We start from the raw sequence: 13,060 nt of genomic DNA, 5'->3' as shown, positions 1-13,060 counted from the left end.
TAGCAGGCAGTGTTGCACGCTACAGTGTTGCTCCAGGCAGGATAGCAGGCAGTGTTGCACGCTATAGTGTTGCTTCAGGCAGGATATCAGGCAGTGTTGCACGCTACAGTGTTGCTTCAGACAGGATATCAGGCAGTGTTGCACGCTACAGTGTTGCTTCAGGCAGGATATCAGGCAGTGTTGCACGCTACAGTGTTGTTTCAGGCAGAATAGCAGGCAGTGTTGCACGCTACAGCGTTGCTTCAGGCAAGATATCAGGCAGTGTTGCAGGCTACAGTGTTGCTTCATTCAGGATATCAGGCAGTGTTGCACGCTACAGTGTTGCTTCAGGCAGGATAGCAGGCAGTGTTGCAGGCTACAGTGTTGCTTCAGGCAGGATAGCAGGCAGTGTTGCACGCTACAGTGTTGCTTCAGGCAGGATAGCAGGCGGTGTTGCACGCTACAGTGTTGCTTCAGGCAGGATATCAGGCAGTGTTGCACGCTACAGTCTTGCTTCAGGCAGGATATCAGGCAGTGTTGCACGCTACAGTGTTGCTTCTGGCAGGATAGCAGGCAGTGTTGCACGCTACAGTCTTGCTTCAGGCAGGATATCAGGCAGTGTTGCACGCTACAGTGTTGCTTCTGGCAGGATAGCAGGCAGTGTTGCACGCTACAGTGTTGCTCCAGGCAGGATAGCAGGCAGTGTTGCACGCTACAGTGTTGCTCCAGGCAGGATATCAGGCAGTGTTGCACGCTACAGTGTTGCTCCAGGCAGGATATCAGGCAGTGTTGCACGCTACAATGTTGCTTCTGGCAGGATATCAGGCAGTGTTGCACGCTACAGTGTTGCCCCAGGCAGGATAGCAGGCAGTATTGCACGCTACAGTGTTGCTCCAGGCAGGATAGCAGGCAGTGTTGCACGCTACAGTGTTGCTCCAGGCAGGATAGCAGGCAGTGTTGCACGCTACAGTGTTGCTTCTGGCAGGATATCAGGCAGTGTTGCAGGCTACAGTGTTGTTTCAGGCAGGATATCAGGCAGTGTTGCACGCTACAGTGTTGCTTCAGACAGGATATCAGGCAGTGTTGCACGCTACAGTGTTGCTTCAGGCAGGATATCAGGCAGTGTTGCACGCTACAGTGTTGCTTCAGGCAGGATATCAGGCAGTGTTGCACGCTACAGTCTTGCTTCAGGCAGGATATCAGGCAGTGTTGCACGCTACAGTGTTGCTTCTGGCAGGATAGCAGGCAGTGTTGCACGCTACAGTCTTGCTTCAGGCAGGATATCAGGCAGTGTTGCACGCTACAGTGTTGCTTCTGGCAGGATAGCAGGCAGTGTTGCACGCTACAGTGTTGCTCCAGGCAGGATAGCAGGCAGTGTTGCACGCTACAGTGTTGCTCCAGGCAGGATAGCAGGCAGTGTTGCACGCTACAGTGTTGCTCCAGGCAGGATATCAGGCAGTGTTGCACGCTACAATGTTGCTTCTGGCAGGATATCAGGCAGTGTTGCACGCTACAGTGTTGCTCCAGGCAGGATAGCAGGCAGTGTTGCACGCTACAGTGTTGCTCCAGGCAGGATAGCAGGCAGTGTTGCACGCTACAGTGTTGCTCTAGGCAGGATAGCAGGCAGTGTTGCACGCTACAGTGTTGCTTCAGGCAGGATATCAGGCAGTGTTGCAGGCTACAGTGTTGTTTCAGGCAGGATATCAGGCAGTGTTGCACGCTACAGTGTTGCTTCAGACAGGATATCAGGCAGTGTTGCACGCTACAGTGTTGCTTCAGGCAGGATATCAGGCAGTGTTGCACGCTACAGTGTTGCTTCAGACAGGATATCAGGCAGTGTTGCACGCTACAGTGTTGCTCCAGGCAGGATAGCAGGCAGTGTTGCACGCTACAGTGTTGCTCCAGGCAGGATAGCAGGCAGTGTTGCACGCTATAGTGTTGCTTCAGGCAGGATATCAGGCAGTGTTGCACGCTACAGTGTTGCTTCAGACAGGATATCAGGCAGTGTTGCACGCTACAGTGTTGCTTCAGGCAGGATATCAGGCAGTGTTGCACGCTACAGTGTTGTTTCAGGCAGGATAGCAGGCAGTGTTGCACACTTCAGTGTTGCTTCAGGCAAGATATCAGGCAGTGTTGCAGGCTACAGTGTTGCTTCAGGCAGGATATCAGGCAGTGTTGCACGCTACAGTGTTGCTCCAGGCAGGATATCAGGCAGTGTTGCACGCTGCAGTGTTGTTTCAGGCAGGATAGCAGGCAGTGTTGCAGGCTACAGTGTTGCTTCAGGCAGGATATCAGGCAGTGTTGCAGGCTACAGTGTTGCTTCAGGCAGGATATCAGGCAGTGTTGCACGCTACAGTGTTGCTTCAGACAGGATAGCAGGCAGTGTTGCAGGCTACAGTGTTGCTTCAGGCAGGATATCAGGCAGTGTTGCAGGCTACAGTGTTGCTTCAGGCAGGATATCAGGCAGTGTTGCACGCTACAGTGTTGCTTCAGACAGGATAGCAGGCAGTGTTGCAGGCTACAGTGTTGCTTCAGGCAGGATATCAGGCAATGTTGCAGGCTACAGTGTTGCTTCAGACAGGATAGCAGGCAGTGTTGCAGGCTACAGTGTTGCTTCAGACAGGATAGCAGGCAGTGTTGCAGGCTACAGTGTTGCTTCAGGCAGGATATCAGGCAGTGTTGCACGCTACAGTGTTGCTTCAGGCAGGATATCAGGCAGTGTTGCACGCTACAGTGTTGCTTCAGGCAGGATATCAGGCAGTGTTGCACGCTACAGTGTTGCTTCAGGCAGGATATCAGGCAGTGTTGCACGCTACAGTGTTGCTTCAGGCAGGATATCAGGCAATGTTGCACGCTACAGTGTTGCTTCAGGCAGGATATCAGGCAGTGTTGCACGCTACAGTGTTGCTTCAGGCAGGATATCAGGCAGTGTTGCACGCTACAGTGTTGCTTCAGGCAGGATATCAGGCAGTGTTGCACGCTACAGTGTTGCTTCAGGCAGGATATCAGGCAGTGTTGCACGCTACAGTGTTGCTTCAGGCAGGATAGCAGGCAGTGTTGCACGCTACAGTGTTGCTTCAGGCAGGATATCAGGCAGTGTTGCAGGCTACAGTGTTGCTTCAGGCAGGATAGCAGGCAGTGTTGCACGCTACAGTGTTGCTTCAGGCAGGATAGCAGGCAGTGTTGCAGGCTACAGTGTTGCTTCAGGCAGGATAGCAGGCAGTGTTGCACGCTACAGTGTTGTTTCAGACAGGATAGCAGGCAGTGTTGCACGCTACAGTCTTGCTTCAGGCAGGATAGCATGCAGTGTTGCACGCTACAGTGTTGCTTCAGGCAGGATAGCAGGCAGTGTTGCACGCTACAGTGTTGTTTCAGACAGGATAGCAGGCAGTGTTGCACGCTACAGTGTTGCTTCAGGCAGGATAGCAGGCAGTGTTGCACGCTACAGTGTTGCTTCAGCCAGGATAGCAGGCAGTGTTGCACGCTACAGTGTTGCCTGACAGTGTTGCTTTTCAAGAGAGAGTTTTTTGGCCTGGTGATATAATGGTACACATGGAGTACTCCCTGAGGCAGGCGGGGGAAGGAGGGGAAGGGGGAAGGGGGTAGGGGTGGGTAGAGTGTATGTGTGTGTGTTGGTGGGTGAGGGTTGATAGGGGTGGGGGGGGGGTCTCATCAGAATGGGGTCAGAGGGGGTCTTTCATGGTGAAGGTTGGGGGACGACACCTCCCAACTTCCCCCTACCCATGTCCCTGCAGGGAACTTTGTGAAGTCTCTCTCTCTCTCTCTCTCTCTCTCTCTCTCTCTCTCTCTCTCTCTCTCTCTCTCACACACACACACACACACACACACACACACACACACACACACACACACACACACAAGGGGCCAGGAGCGGTGAATCGACCCTTGCAACCACATATAGGTACACACACACCTAAGCACTCAAAGAGAATAACATTACCTAACCTAACATAACATAGCTACCAGAGGGAACTGGCAGAATGTATGACTGTATGGCTGACACTGGCTGTCTAACAGGCTGTCTCTGGCTGACACTGGCTGTCTAACTCTGGCTGGCTCTCTTGATGACTCTGTCTGTTTAACTCTGGCTTGTGTCTATCTCTGGCTATTTCTAGCACTGACTGTCTGTCTACTCTGACTGTCTGTCTATCTCTGGTTGTCTGTCTAGCTCTGACTGTCTGTCTATCTCTGGTTGTCTGTCTAGCTCTGACTGTCTGTCTATCTCTGGTTGTCTGTCTAGCTCTGACTGTCTGTCTATCTCTGGTTGTCTGTCTAGCTCTGGCTGTCTGTCTATCTCTGGTTGTCTGTCCAGCTCTGGCTGTCTGTCTATCTCTGGTTGTCTGTCTAGCTCTGGCTGTCTGTCTATCTCTGGTTGTCTGTCTAGCTCTGGCTGTCTGTCTATCTCTGGTTGTCTGTCTAGCTCTGGCTGTCTGTCTATCTCTGGTTGTCTGTCTAGCTCTGGCTGTCTGTCTATCTCTGGTTGTCTGTCTAGCTCTGGCTGTCTGTCTATCTCTGGTTGTCTGTCTAGCTCTGGCTGTCTGTCTATCTCTGGTTGTCTGTCTAGCTCGGGCTGTCTGTCTAGCTCTGGCTGTCTGTCTAGCTCTGGTTGTCGAGCTCTGGCTGTCTAGCTCTGGCTGTCTGTTCATCTCTGGTTGTCTGTCTAGCTCTGGCTGTCTGTCTAGCTCTGGCTGTCTGTCTAGCTCTGGTTGTCTGTCTAGCTCTGGCTGTCTGTCTAGCTCTAGCTGTCTGTCTAGCTCTGGCTGTCTGTCTAGCTCTGGCTGTCTGTCTAGCTCTGGTTGTCTGTCTAGCTCTGGCTGTCTGTCTAGCTCTAGCTGTCTGTCTAGCTCTGGCTGTCTAGCTCTGACTGTCTGTCTAGCTCTGGCTGTCTGTCTAGCTCTGACTGTCTGTCTATCTCTGGTTGTCTGTCTAGCTCTGGCTGTCTGTCTATCTCTGGTTGTCTGTCTAGCTCTGGCTGTCTGTCTATCTCTGGTTGTCTGTCTAGCTCTGGCTGTCTGTCTATCTCTGGTTGTCTGTCTAGCTCTGGCTGTCTGTCTATCTCTGGTTGTCTGTCTAGCTCTGGCTGTCTGTCTATCTCTGGTTGTCTGTCTAGCTCTGGCTGTCTGTCTATCTCTGGTTGTCTGTCTAGCTCCGGCTGTCTGTCTAGCTCTGGCTGTCTGTCTAGCTCTGGTTGTCTGTCTAGCTCTGGCTGTCTGCCTAGCTCTAGCTGTCTGTCTAGCTCTGGCTGTCGAGCTCTGGCTGTCTAGCTCTGGCTGTCTAGCTCTGGCTGTCTGTTTATCTCTGGTTGTCTGTCTAGCTCTGGCTGTCTGTCTAGCTCTGGTTGTCTGTCTAGCTCTGGCTGTCTGTCTAGCTCTGGTTGTCTGTCTAGCTCTGGCTGTCTGTCTAGCTCTAGCTGTCTGTCTAGCTCTGGCTGTCGAGCTCTGGCTATCTAGCTCTGGCTGTCTAGCTCTGACTGTCTGTCTAGCTCTGGCTGTCTGTCTAGCTCTGGCTGTCTAGCTCTTGCTCTCTAGCTCTGACTGTCTGTCTAGCTCTGGTTGTCTATCTAGCTCTGGCTGTCTAGCTCTGGTTGTCTAGCTCTTGCTGTCTAGCTCTGACTGTCTGTCTAGCTCTGGCTGTCTGTCTAGCTCTGGCTGTCTAGCTCTGGCTGTCTGTCTAGCTCTGGCTGTCTAGCTCTGTCTGTCTGTCTAGTTCTGGCTGTCTAACTCTGGCTGTCTAGCTCTGGCTGTCTAGCTCTGGCTGTCTAGCTCTTGCTGTCTAGCTCTGACTGTCTGTCTAGCTCTGGCTGTCTGTCTAGCTCTGGCTGTCTAGCTCTGGCTGTCTGTCTAGCTCTGGCTGTCTAGCTCTGTCTGTCTGTCTAGTTCTGGCTGTCTAACTCTGGCTGTCTAGCTCTGGCTGTCTAGCTCTGGCTGTCTAGCTCTTGCTGTCTAGCTCTGACTGTCTGTCTAGCTCTGGCTGTCTATCTAGCTCTGGCTGTCTAGCTCTGGCTGTCTAGCTCTGGCTGTCTGTCTAGCTCTGACTATCTAGCTCTGGCTGTCTGTCTAGCTCTGGCTGTTTAGCTCTAACTGTCTAGCTCTGGCTGTCTAGCTCTGGCTGTCTAGCTCTGGCTTGCTGTCTAGCTCTGGCTGTCTGTTTAGCTCTGGTTGTCTAACTCTGGCTGTCTAGCTCTGGCTGTCTAGCTCTGTCTGTCTAGCTCTGGCTGTTTAGCTCTGGCTTTCTAACTCTGGCTGTCTAGCTCTGGCTGTCTAACTCTGGCTGTCTAGCTATGACTGTCTGTCTAGCTCTGGCTGCCTAACTCTGGCTGTTTAGCTCTGGCTGTCTAGCTCTGGCTGTCTAGCTCTGGCTGTCTAGCTCTGACTGTCTAGCTCTGGCTGTCTAGCTCTATCTGTCTAGCTCTGGCTGTTTAGCTCTGGCTGTCTAGCTCTGGCTGTCTAGCTCTGGGTGTTTAGCTCTGGCTGTTTAGCTCTGGGTTTTTAGCTCTGGCTGTCTAGCTCTGGCTGTCTAGCTCTGGGTGTTTATCTCTGGGTGTTTAGCTCTGGCTGTCTAGCTCTGGCTGTCTAGCTCTGGCTGTCTAGCTCTGGCTGTTTAGCTCTGGGTGTTTAGCTCTTGCTGTCTAGCTCTGGCTGTCTAGCTCTGGCTGTCTAGCTTTGGATGTTTAGCTCTGGGTGTTTAGCTCTGGCTGTCTAGCTGTTTCTGTTTAGCTCTGGGTGTTTAGCTCTGGCTGTCTAGCTGTGGCTGTTTAGCTCTGGCTGTCTAGCTCTGGCTGTCTAGCTCTGGCTGTCTAGCTCTGGCTGTCTAGCTCTGGCTGTCTAGCTCTGGCTGTCTAACTCTTGCTGTCTAGCTCTGGCTGTCTAGCTCTGGCTGTCTAGCTCTGGCTGTCTAGCTCTGGCTGTCTAGCTCTGGCTGCCTAGCTCTGGCTGTCTAGCTCTGGCTGTCTAGCTCTGGCTGTCTAGCTCTGGTTGTCTAGCTCTGGTTGTCTAGCTCTGGCTGTCTAGCTCTGGCTGTCTAGCTCTGGCTGTCTAACTCTGGCTGTCTAGCTCTGGCTGTCTAGCTTTGGCTGTCTAGCTCTGGCTGTCTAGCTCTGGCTGTCTAGCTCTGGCTTTCTAGCTCTGGCTGTCTAGCTCTGGCTGTCTAGCTCTGTCTGTCTAGCTCTGGCTGTCTAGCTCTGGCTGTCTAGCTCTGGCTGTCTAGCTCTGGCTGTCTAGCTGTGGCTGGCTGTCTAGCTCTGTCTCTCTAGCTCGGGCTGTCTGTCTAGCTCTGGCTGTCTAGCTCTGGCTGTCTAGCTCTGGCTGTCTAGCTCTGGCTGTCTAGCTCTGGCTGTCTAGCTCTGGCTGTCTGGTCTCATCTGCGGGGGAGTGTTGACATTTACTTCTGGTTTGTGTAGTGTTTGTTTGGTGGCGTAAGGGGAAGGGGTAAGGGGTAGGGGAAGGGGTATGGGGTAGGAGTAAGGGGTAAGGGATTGGGGGAAGGGGTGGGTAGGGATTAGGGAGGTAGGGAGGCCCTTGATTCTCTGTACGGACCAGAAAGTTGATCATTGTGGAAATAAGGACACTAATAAGGACACTAATAAGGACACTAATAATAATAATAATAATAATAATAATAATAATAATAATAATAATAATAATAATAATAATTTTATTAGGCACCATTATTATTGTTTGTGTTTTTATTTTGCTTGCAGATGTGGGCGTAGCGAGGGCTGGGTGAGGGCGTGTGTGGGCGTGACGGCCACAACTACCACCACCACCACCACTCACTACCACCACCACCACTACCACCACCCACTACCACCCACTACTATAAACAAGACGGCATCTCCTCAACGCCGTGGCAAGCCAGCAATCTCCTGGGCACGTCTTCACAGTGGCTGTCTCTTGGACACGTCCCTAGGGTGGCTGTCTCTTGGACACGTCCCTAGAGTGGCTGTCTCCTGGTCAGGTCCCCAGGGTGACTGTCTCCTGGACACGTCCCTAGAGTGGCTGTCTCCTGGTCAAGTCCCCAGGGTGACTGTCTCCTGGTCAGGTCATCCCTCAGTGTCCGCCTCTCCGTATTCTATCACCTAGCGTGTTAAACAGGTCATTCCCAGGCTGAGGTTGCTGCAAGTGTTGTGAGGTGAACACATATTGACAAGTGTCGTGTACTCATCTATTTGCGTAGGGAATCGAACCAGGGAGAAGGCCAAGGAGCGCCTCTTCTCTCACCCGTGGCGTCACTCAGGTCCATGCTGGTGCTCACTGTGTTTACTCTAAGGAAACCACTTCTTGTCGGTACCTCAGTGATGAGCTGGTAGGGAATTATGTCTGTGGTGGAGCAGGAAGTGAGAGGGGAAGCACCGGCATCACGCTTCAGCGTCATGTGACGCATAACGCAAAAGTCGAAATTCCGTGTCGTCTGGTTCGTGATATGCGCTCGAATCGGCGGGTTCGGAATCCAGCGTGTTGTTATTCGTGACAGACACACGTCTGTAGCCTCTCATTCATTCGTAGAAATGTGTGGAAAACGTAGTGTAACGTCGCTAGAATGATGTAGCAAGACTCTGTGAGGGTAAATAACTGAAGGAGTCTCAAGTACGTCTTGAGTACGTCTGAGGCTAACAAGGACTCTCTTTCGAAGATGTTATCTTGCAGATTATGAAGGATAAATTGAGTTTGTGATTACCAGTGTTATATAAGTGAAGTGTTTTAGTGGCACTATGGCTCAGCGGGGAGGTGGTGTAGGCCTGACTCTGTACACACGCTTGTGAGGTGTACACACGCTTGTGAGGTGTACATAGAGAGACAGGAAGGTCCATCATTGTTGATGATGGTGCCAGTGGTAGTGTACACCTGTTGATCTCCCTCACTACCTGTTACAACCACCAGCTCCCCTCGTACGTCTACATCCTCTCTTCTAGTCCACTTATTAGCGCATCAAGTTGTCTGAGGGTCGTTGCAGTCACGCCCCTGGGAGCTGACTCAACCATCACCACCACCATCACCATTACCATCACCACCATGGGCATCAACGCCACAGTTCTGGAACCTATCGTCACCACCATTGCTTCCATCTTGCTCTTCTCCAACAACCTCACCGAGGAAGATGTGGGTTACAACCTCTCCAGCACAGCCACGCCCACCACAACGGGCGGCACCACGCCCACGCCAGCCACCACCTCCTCCACCCATGAGCCCATGTTTCCCAGTAGCTATGACATTCAGGACATCATTAAGATGGGTGGCATCACCTATGCTGACTATGCCGTGTGTTCCAGCTGGCTCCCCATCAACCATATCTACTTCCAGCTGGCCAACATCTTCCTCTTCCTCTCGTACCTGGCTCCCAACGGCATCTACGGGATATTGTACCTACGCATCACCCTCACCATAGGCTGTATGTTCTTCAGCCTGTGGGGCTGGGTGGTGCTCTGCGCCTTTGACACCTTTCTTTGGAACGCTATCTTCGTTCTCATCAACCTCATCCACGTAGTTGTTATCTGCTATTACCTCAGACCAGTCAGGTTCACGCCAGAGCTAGAACAGGTAAGTCACTCTTGTTTTCACATACAAGAAAGAGAGAGCAAGAGAGAGAGAGAGAGTACTAACTAGGGACCCACAGCCTCAGAGAAGACAGTAGTCGAACGTAAATAAGGTTTTGCCCCGGTTCTGTTTGATTACTTTCTTTCCCTACTCGGTGGTGGGTCGTGGACCCAGGATGCTGCAGGCATTACCTTTTTGGATGGTAACGCTGAGCCTCTGCATAAAGGTAGCTGATCGCTCTGGGCCCATGGTTGTTTTCCTGGTTGGTTCCTGTATTTATTGATCCTCTGGTTCTACTTAAAACTGAGAGAACAGCTAATTCCGCCTTGAGAGTGTTGTAGGTGTGTCAGTCAGTGTTGTAAGTAGGTGTCAGCCAGTGATGTAGGTAGGTGTCAGCCAGTGTTGTAAGTGGGCGTCATCCAATGTAAACGCACAAGTGTAGTTCCATGCAGTGTGTTGACCAGCTTTCCAAGGTAGCATAGTGACTCCATCTGGAGGCTTCTGGCTGCCATCTGGCCTCAGTACCTGGGGTACCTGTTCTCCTGAACAACCAGCTGTGGCCAGACTTCACTTGATGGTACATATTAACCTCTTCGTGTCTGCCATACTTCTTTTCTTACGTATGCCAGACAAGACCAAGTTAGTCAACTGACTCACTGTCAGAGATACACTTGTGTTTGTTGAGTATGAGGGCGGCTAGTGAAGACTTACACCACTGTGAGTGACCTGAAGGTCGAGCCGAGTGCCCAAGGAGTAATTAGAGATTGCCAAGAGGAAATCCCCATCATGGGGTGCCTTCACCGCAAGGAGGCGAGATTTAATTACTTCCTGAGGCATTACTGATGAATGTCCGGGAGATTTTCTCCACGATTGCTTCGTCTCTCTGGGACTTTTTGTGATCTCTGTGAGGAGCTGGTCTGCCTGAGTCTGTAAGGCTACCCCACTGACCTGTTGCTTCAGTGAACATCAGAGTCGTGGGCTCCTACAGCGTCTCTCACGCATTATCTCCTTCGTTAGTCTGCTGGCTGCAGCTCACAAAGACAGAAATGCAGGTAATGCTACTTGCGTTGCCTTGTGTACCCCCGATCTCTCCCCAGTCACTGGAAGTGTAGCTTGATACCACTGGTGATCTTCCAGTGGTGAGACATTTAGTGCCTACCCGCATATTGATCTCAGGACCGCCTCACAGTAACAAAGTTTTTGTGTTTCAAAGCAGGGTGTACCCCTCAAGGAATCAGTTAGTTTGGGTCGAGTTAGACACTGTGTCCTCCATCCTCTTTACAACATCCAGCATCCAGCATCCAGCATCCAGCATCCAGCATCCAGCATCCAGCATCCAGCATCCAGCATCCAGCAGGACTGTGTTGATAACCTGACGACCAGCGGTGCTTCCGGATACCTAAAATTTGTCAATTAGCAAGAACTCTTTTAAAATTAAGCCCCTTTCTAAAATTTTCTCTTATACGTTTAAAGATAGATTTTTTTCATTTACGTTAATGCAAAAATTAATAATTTTATACCAAAAGAACCTTAGAAAACTTACCTAACCTTATTATAACAAGCTCAATTTAATTTAGCCTAATCCGACTAAATATATCTTAGATCAGTTTACAATAATTTAATAATAAACAAACACAATGAAATGTATATATTTTTTCGTTAAGTTCAGAATAATTTTTGCAAAATTATTGCAAACACAATTTTTTGCTTGCCTTATTCGGCAAGAGAAGTGTCGCTATTTAAGCCCAAATCGCAAGCTTTGCCTATTCGGGACGATATATATATATATATATATATATATATATATATATATATATATATATATATATATATATATATATATATATATATATATATATATATATATATCATCGTAAAATGCATAATATGTATATTATTGTATTTATAAATAACCTTGAAGTTAGTTTGGGAGGTTAATGTTTGTTATTCTGTGAGGAGAACTGTGTGTGGTGTGGGAGAATAAGCACTGCTGGCCGAGTGCCCACACCAGCCACCACTGCTGCAGAACCTGCTGGGAACTGCTGGGAACTGCTGGGAAGGGTGCTAGGAAGGGTGCTAGGAAGAGTGCTAGGAAGGGTGCTAGGAAGGGTGCTAGGAAGGGTGCTAGGAAGGGTGCTAGGTAGGGTGCTGGGTGCTAGGAAGGGTGCTAGGAAGGGTGCTAGGAAGGGTGCTAGGAAGGGTGCTAGGAAGAGTGCTAGGAAGGGTGCTAGGAAGGGTGCTAGGAAGAGTGCTAGGAAGGGTGCTAGGAAGGGTGCTAGGAAGGGTGCTAGGAAGAGTGCTAGGAAGAGTGCTAGGAAGGGTGCTAGGAAGGGTGCTAGGAAGGGTGCTAGGAAGGGTGCTAGGAAGAGTGATAGGAAGGGTGCTAGGAAGGGTGCTAGGAAGGGTGCTAGGAAGGGTGCTAGGAAGAGTGCTAGGAAGAGTGCTAGGAAGGGTGCTAGGAAGGGTGCTAGGAAGGGTGCTAGGAACAGTGCTAGGAAGGGTGCTAGGAAGGGTGGAAGGAACAGTGCTAGGAAGGGTGCTAGGAAGAGTGCTAGAAAGGGTGCTAGGAAGGGTGCTAGGAAGAGTGCTAGGAAGGGTGCTAGGAAGAGTGCTAGGAAGGGTGCTAGGAAGGGTGCTAGGAAGGGTGCTAGGAAGGGTGCTAGGAAGGGTGCTAGGAAGGGTGCTAGGAAGGGTGCTAGGAAGAGTGCTAGGAAGGGTGCTAGGAAGGGTGCTAGGAAGGGTGCTAGGAAGAGTGCTAGGAAGGGAGCTAGGAAGAGTGCTAGGACGGGTGCTAGGAAGTGTGCTAGGAAGAGTGCTAGGAAGGGTGCTAGGAAGGGTGCTAGGAAGGGTGCTAGGAAGAGTGCTAGGAAGGGTGCTAGGAAGGGTGCTAGGAAGGGTGCTAGGAAGAGTGCTAGGAAGGGTGCTAGGAAGAGTGCTAGGAAGGGTGCTAGGAAGGGTGCTAGGAAGGGTGCTAGGAAGGGTGCTAGGAAGAGTGCTAGGAAGGGTGCTAGGAAGGGTGCTTTAAGAGTGCTAGGAAGGGTGCTAGGAAGGGTGCTAGGAAGGGTGCTAGGAAGAGTGCTAGGAAGGGTGCTAGAAAGGGTGCTAGGAAGGGTGCTAGGAAGAGTGCTAGGAAGGGTGCTAGGAAGGGTGCTAGGAAGGGTGCTAGGAAGGGTGCTAGGAAGAGTGCTAGGAAGGGTGCTAGGAAGAGTGCTAGGAAGGGTGCTAGGAAGGGTGCTAGGAAGGGTGCTAGGAAGGGTGCTAGGAAGGGTGCTAGGAAGGGTGCTAGGAAGAGTGCTAGGAAGAGTGCTAGGAAGGGTGCTAGGAAGGGTGCTAAGAAGAGTGCTAGGAAGGGTGCTAGGAAGGGTGCTAGGAAGGGTGCTAGGAAGAGTGCTAGGAAGGGTGCTAGGAAGAGTGCTAGGAAGGGTGCTAGGAAGGGTGCTAGGAAGGGTGCTAGGAAGAGTGCTAGGAAGGGTGCTAGGAAGAGTGCTAGGAAGGGTGCTAGGAAGGGTGCTAGGAAGGGTGCTAGG

At 51.1% G+C, this 13,060-nt stretch overlaps 1 protein-coding gene across 1 annotated transcript in view; it reads left to right on the top strand.

Annotated features, from left to right (window-relative positions):
- LOC138851370 (blood vessel epicardial substance-A-like) overlaps positions 1–10,056 on the top strand; it is a 46,526-nt gene extending 36,470 nt beyond the window's left edge. Inside the window, exon 2 of the mRNA XM_070080423.1 lies at positions 7,700–10,056. Within this exon, the coding sequence (XP_069936524.1) occupies positions 9,012–9,602 (591 nt within the window). The 5' untranslated portion in view covers positions 7,700–9,011 and the 3' untranslated portion in view covers positions 9,603–10,056. The remainder of the gene's footprint in view (positions 1–7,699) is intronic.
- The last annotated feature ends 3,004 nt before the right edge of the window (positions 10,057–13,060 follow it).

The sequence above is a fragment of the Cherax quadricarinatus genome, unplaced genomic scaffold (genome assembly GCF_038502225.1).
Source record: "Cherax quadricarinatus isolate ZL_2023a unplaced genomic scaffold, ASM3850222v1 Contig434, whole genome shotgun sequence".
NCBI classification, from domain to species: Eukaryota; Metazoa; Arthropoda; class Malacostraca; order Decapoda; family Parastacidae; genus Cherax; species Cherax quadricarinatus.
Note: the sequence above shows the minus strand (reverse complement) of the source record. Positions and strands in the feature narration are given on the sequence as shown.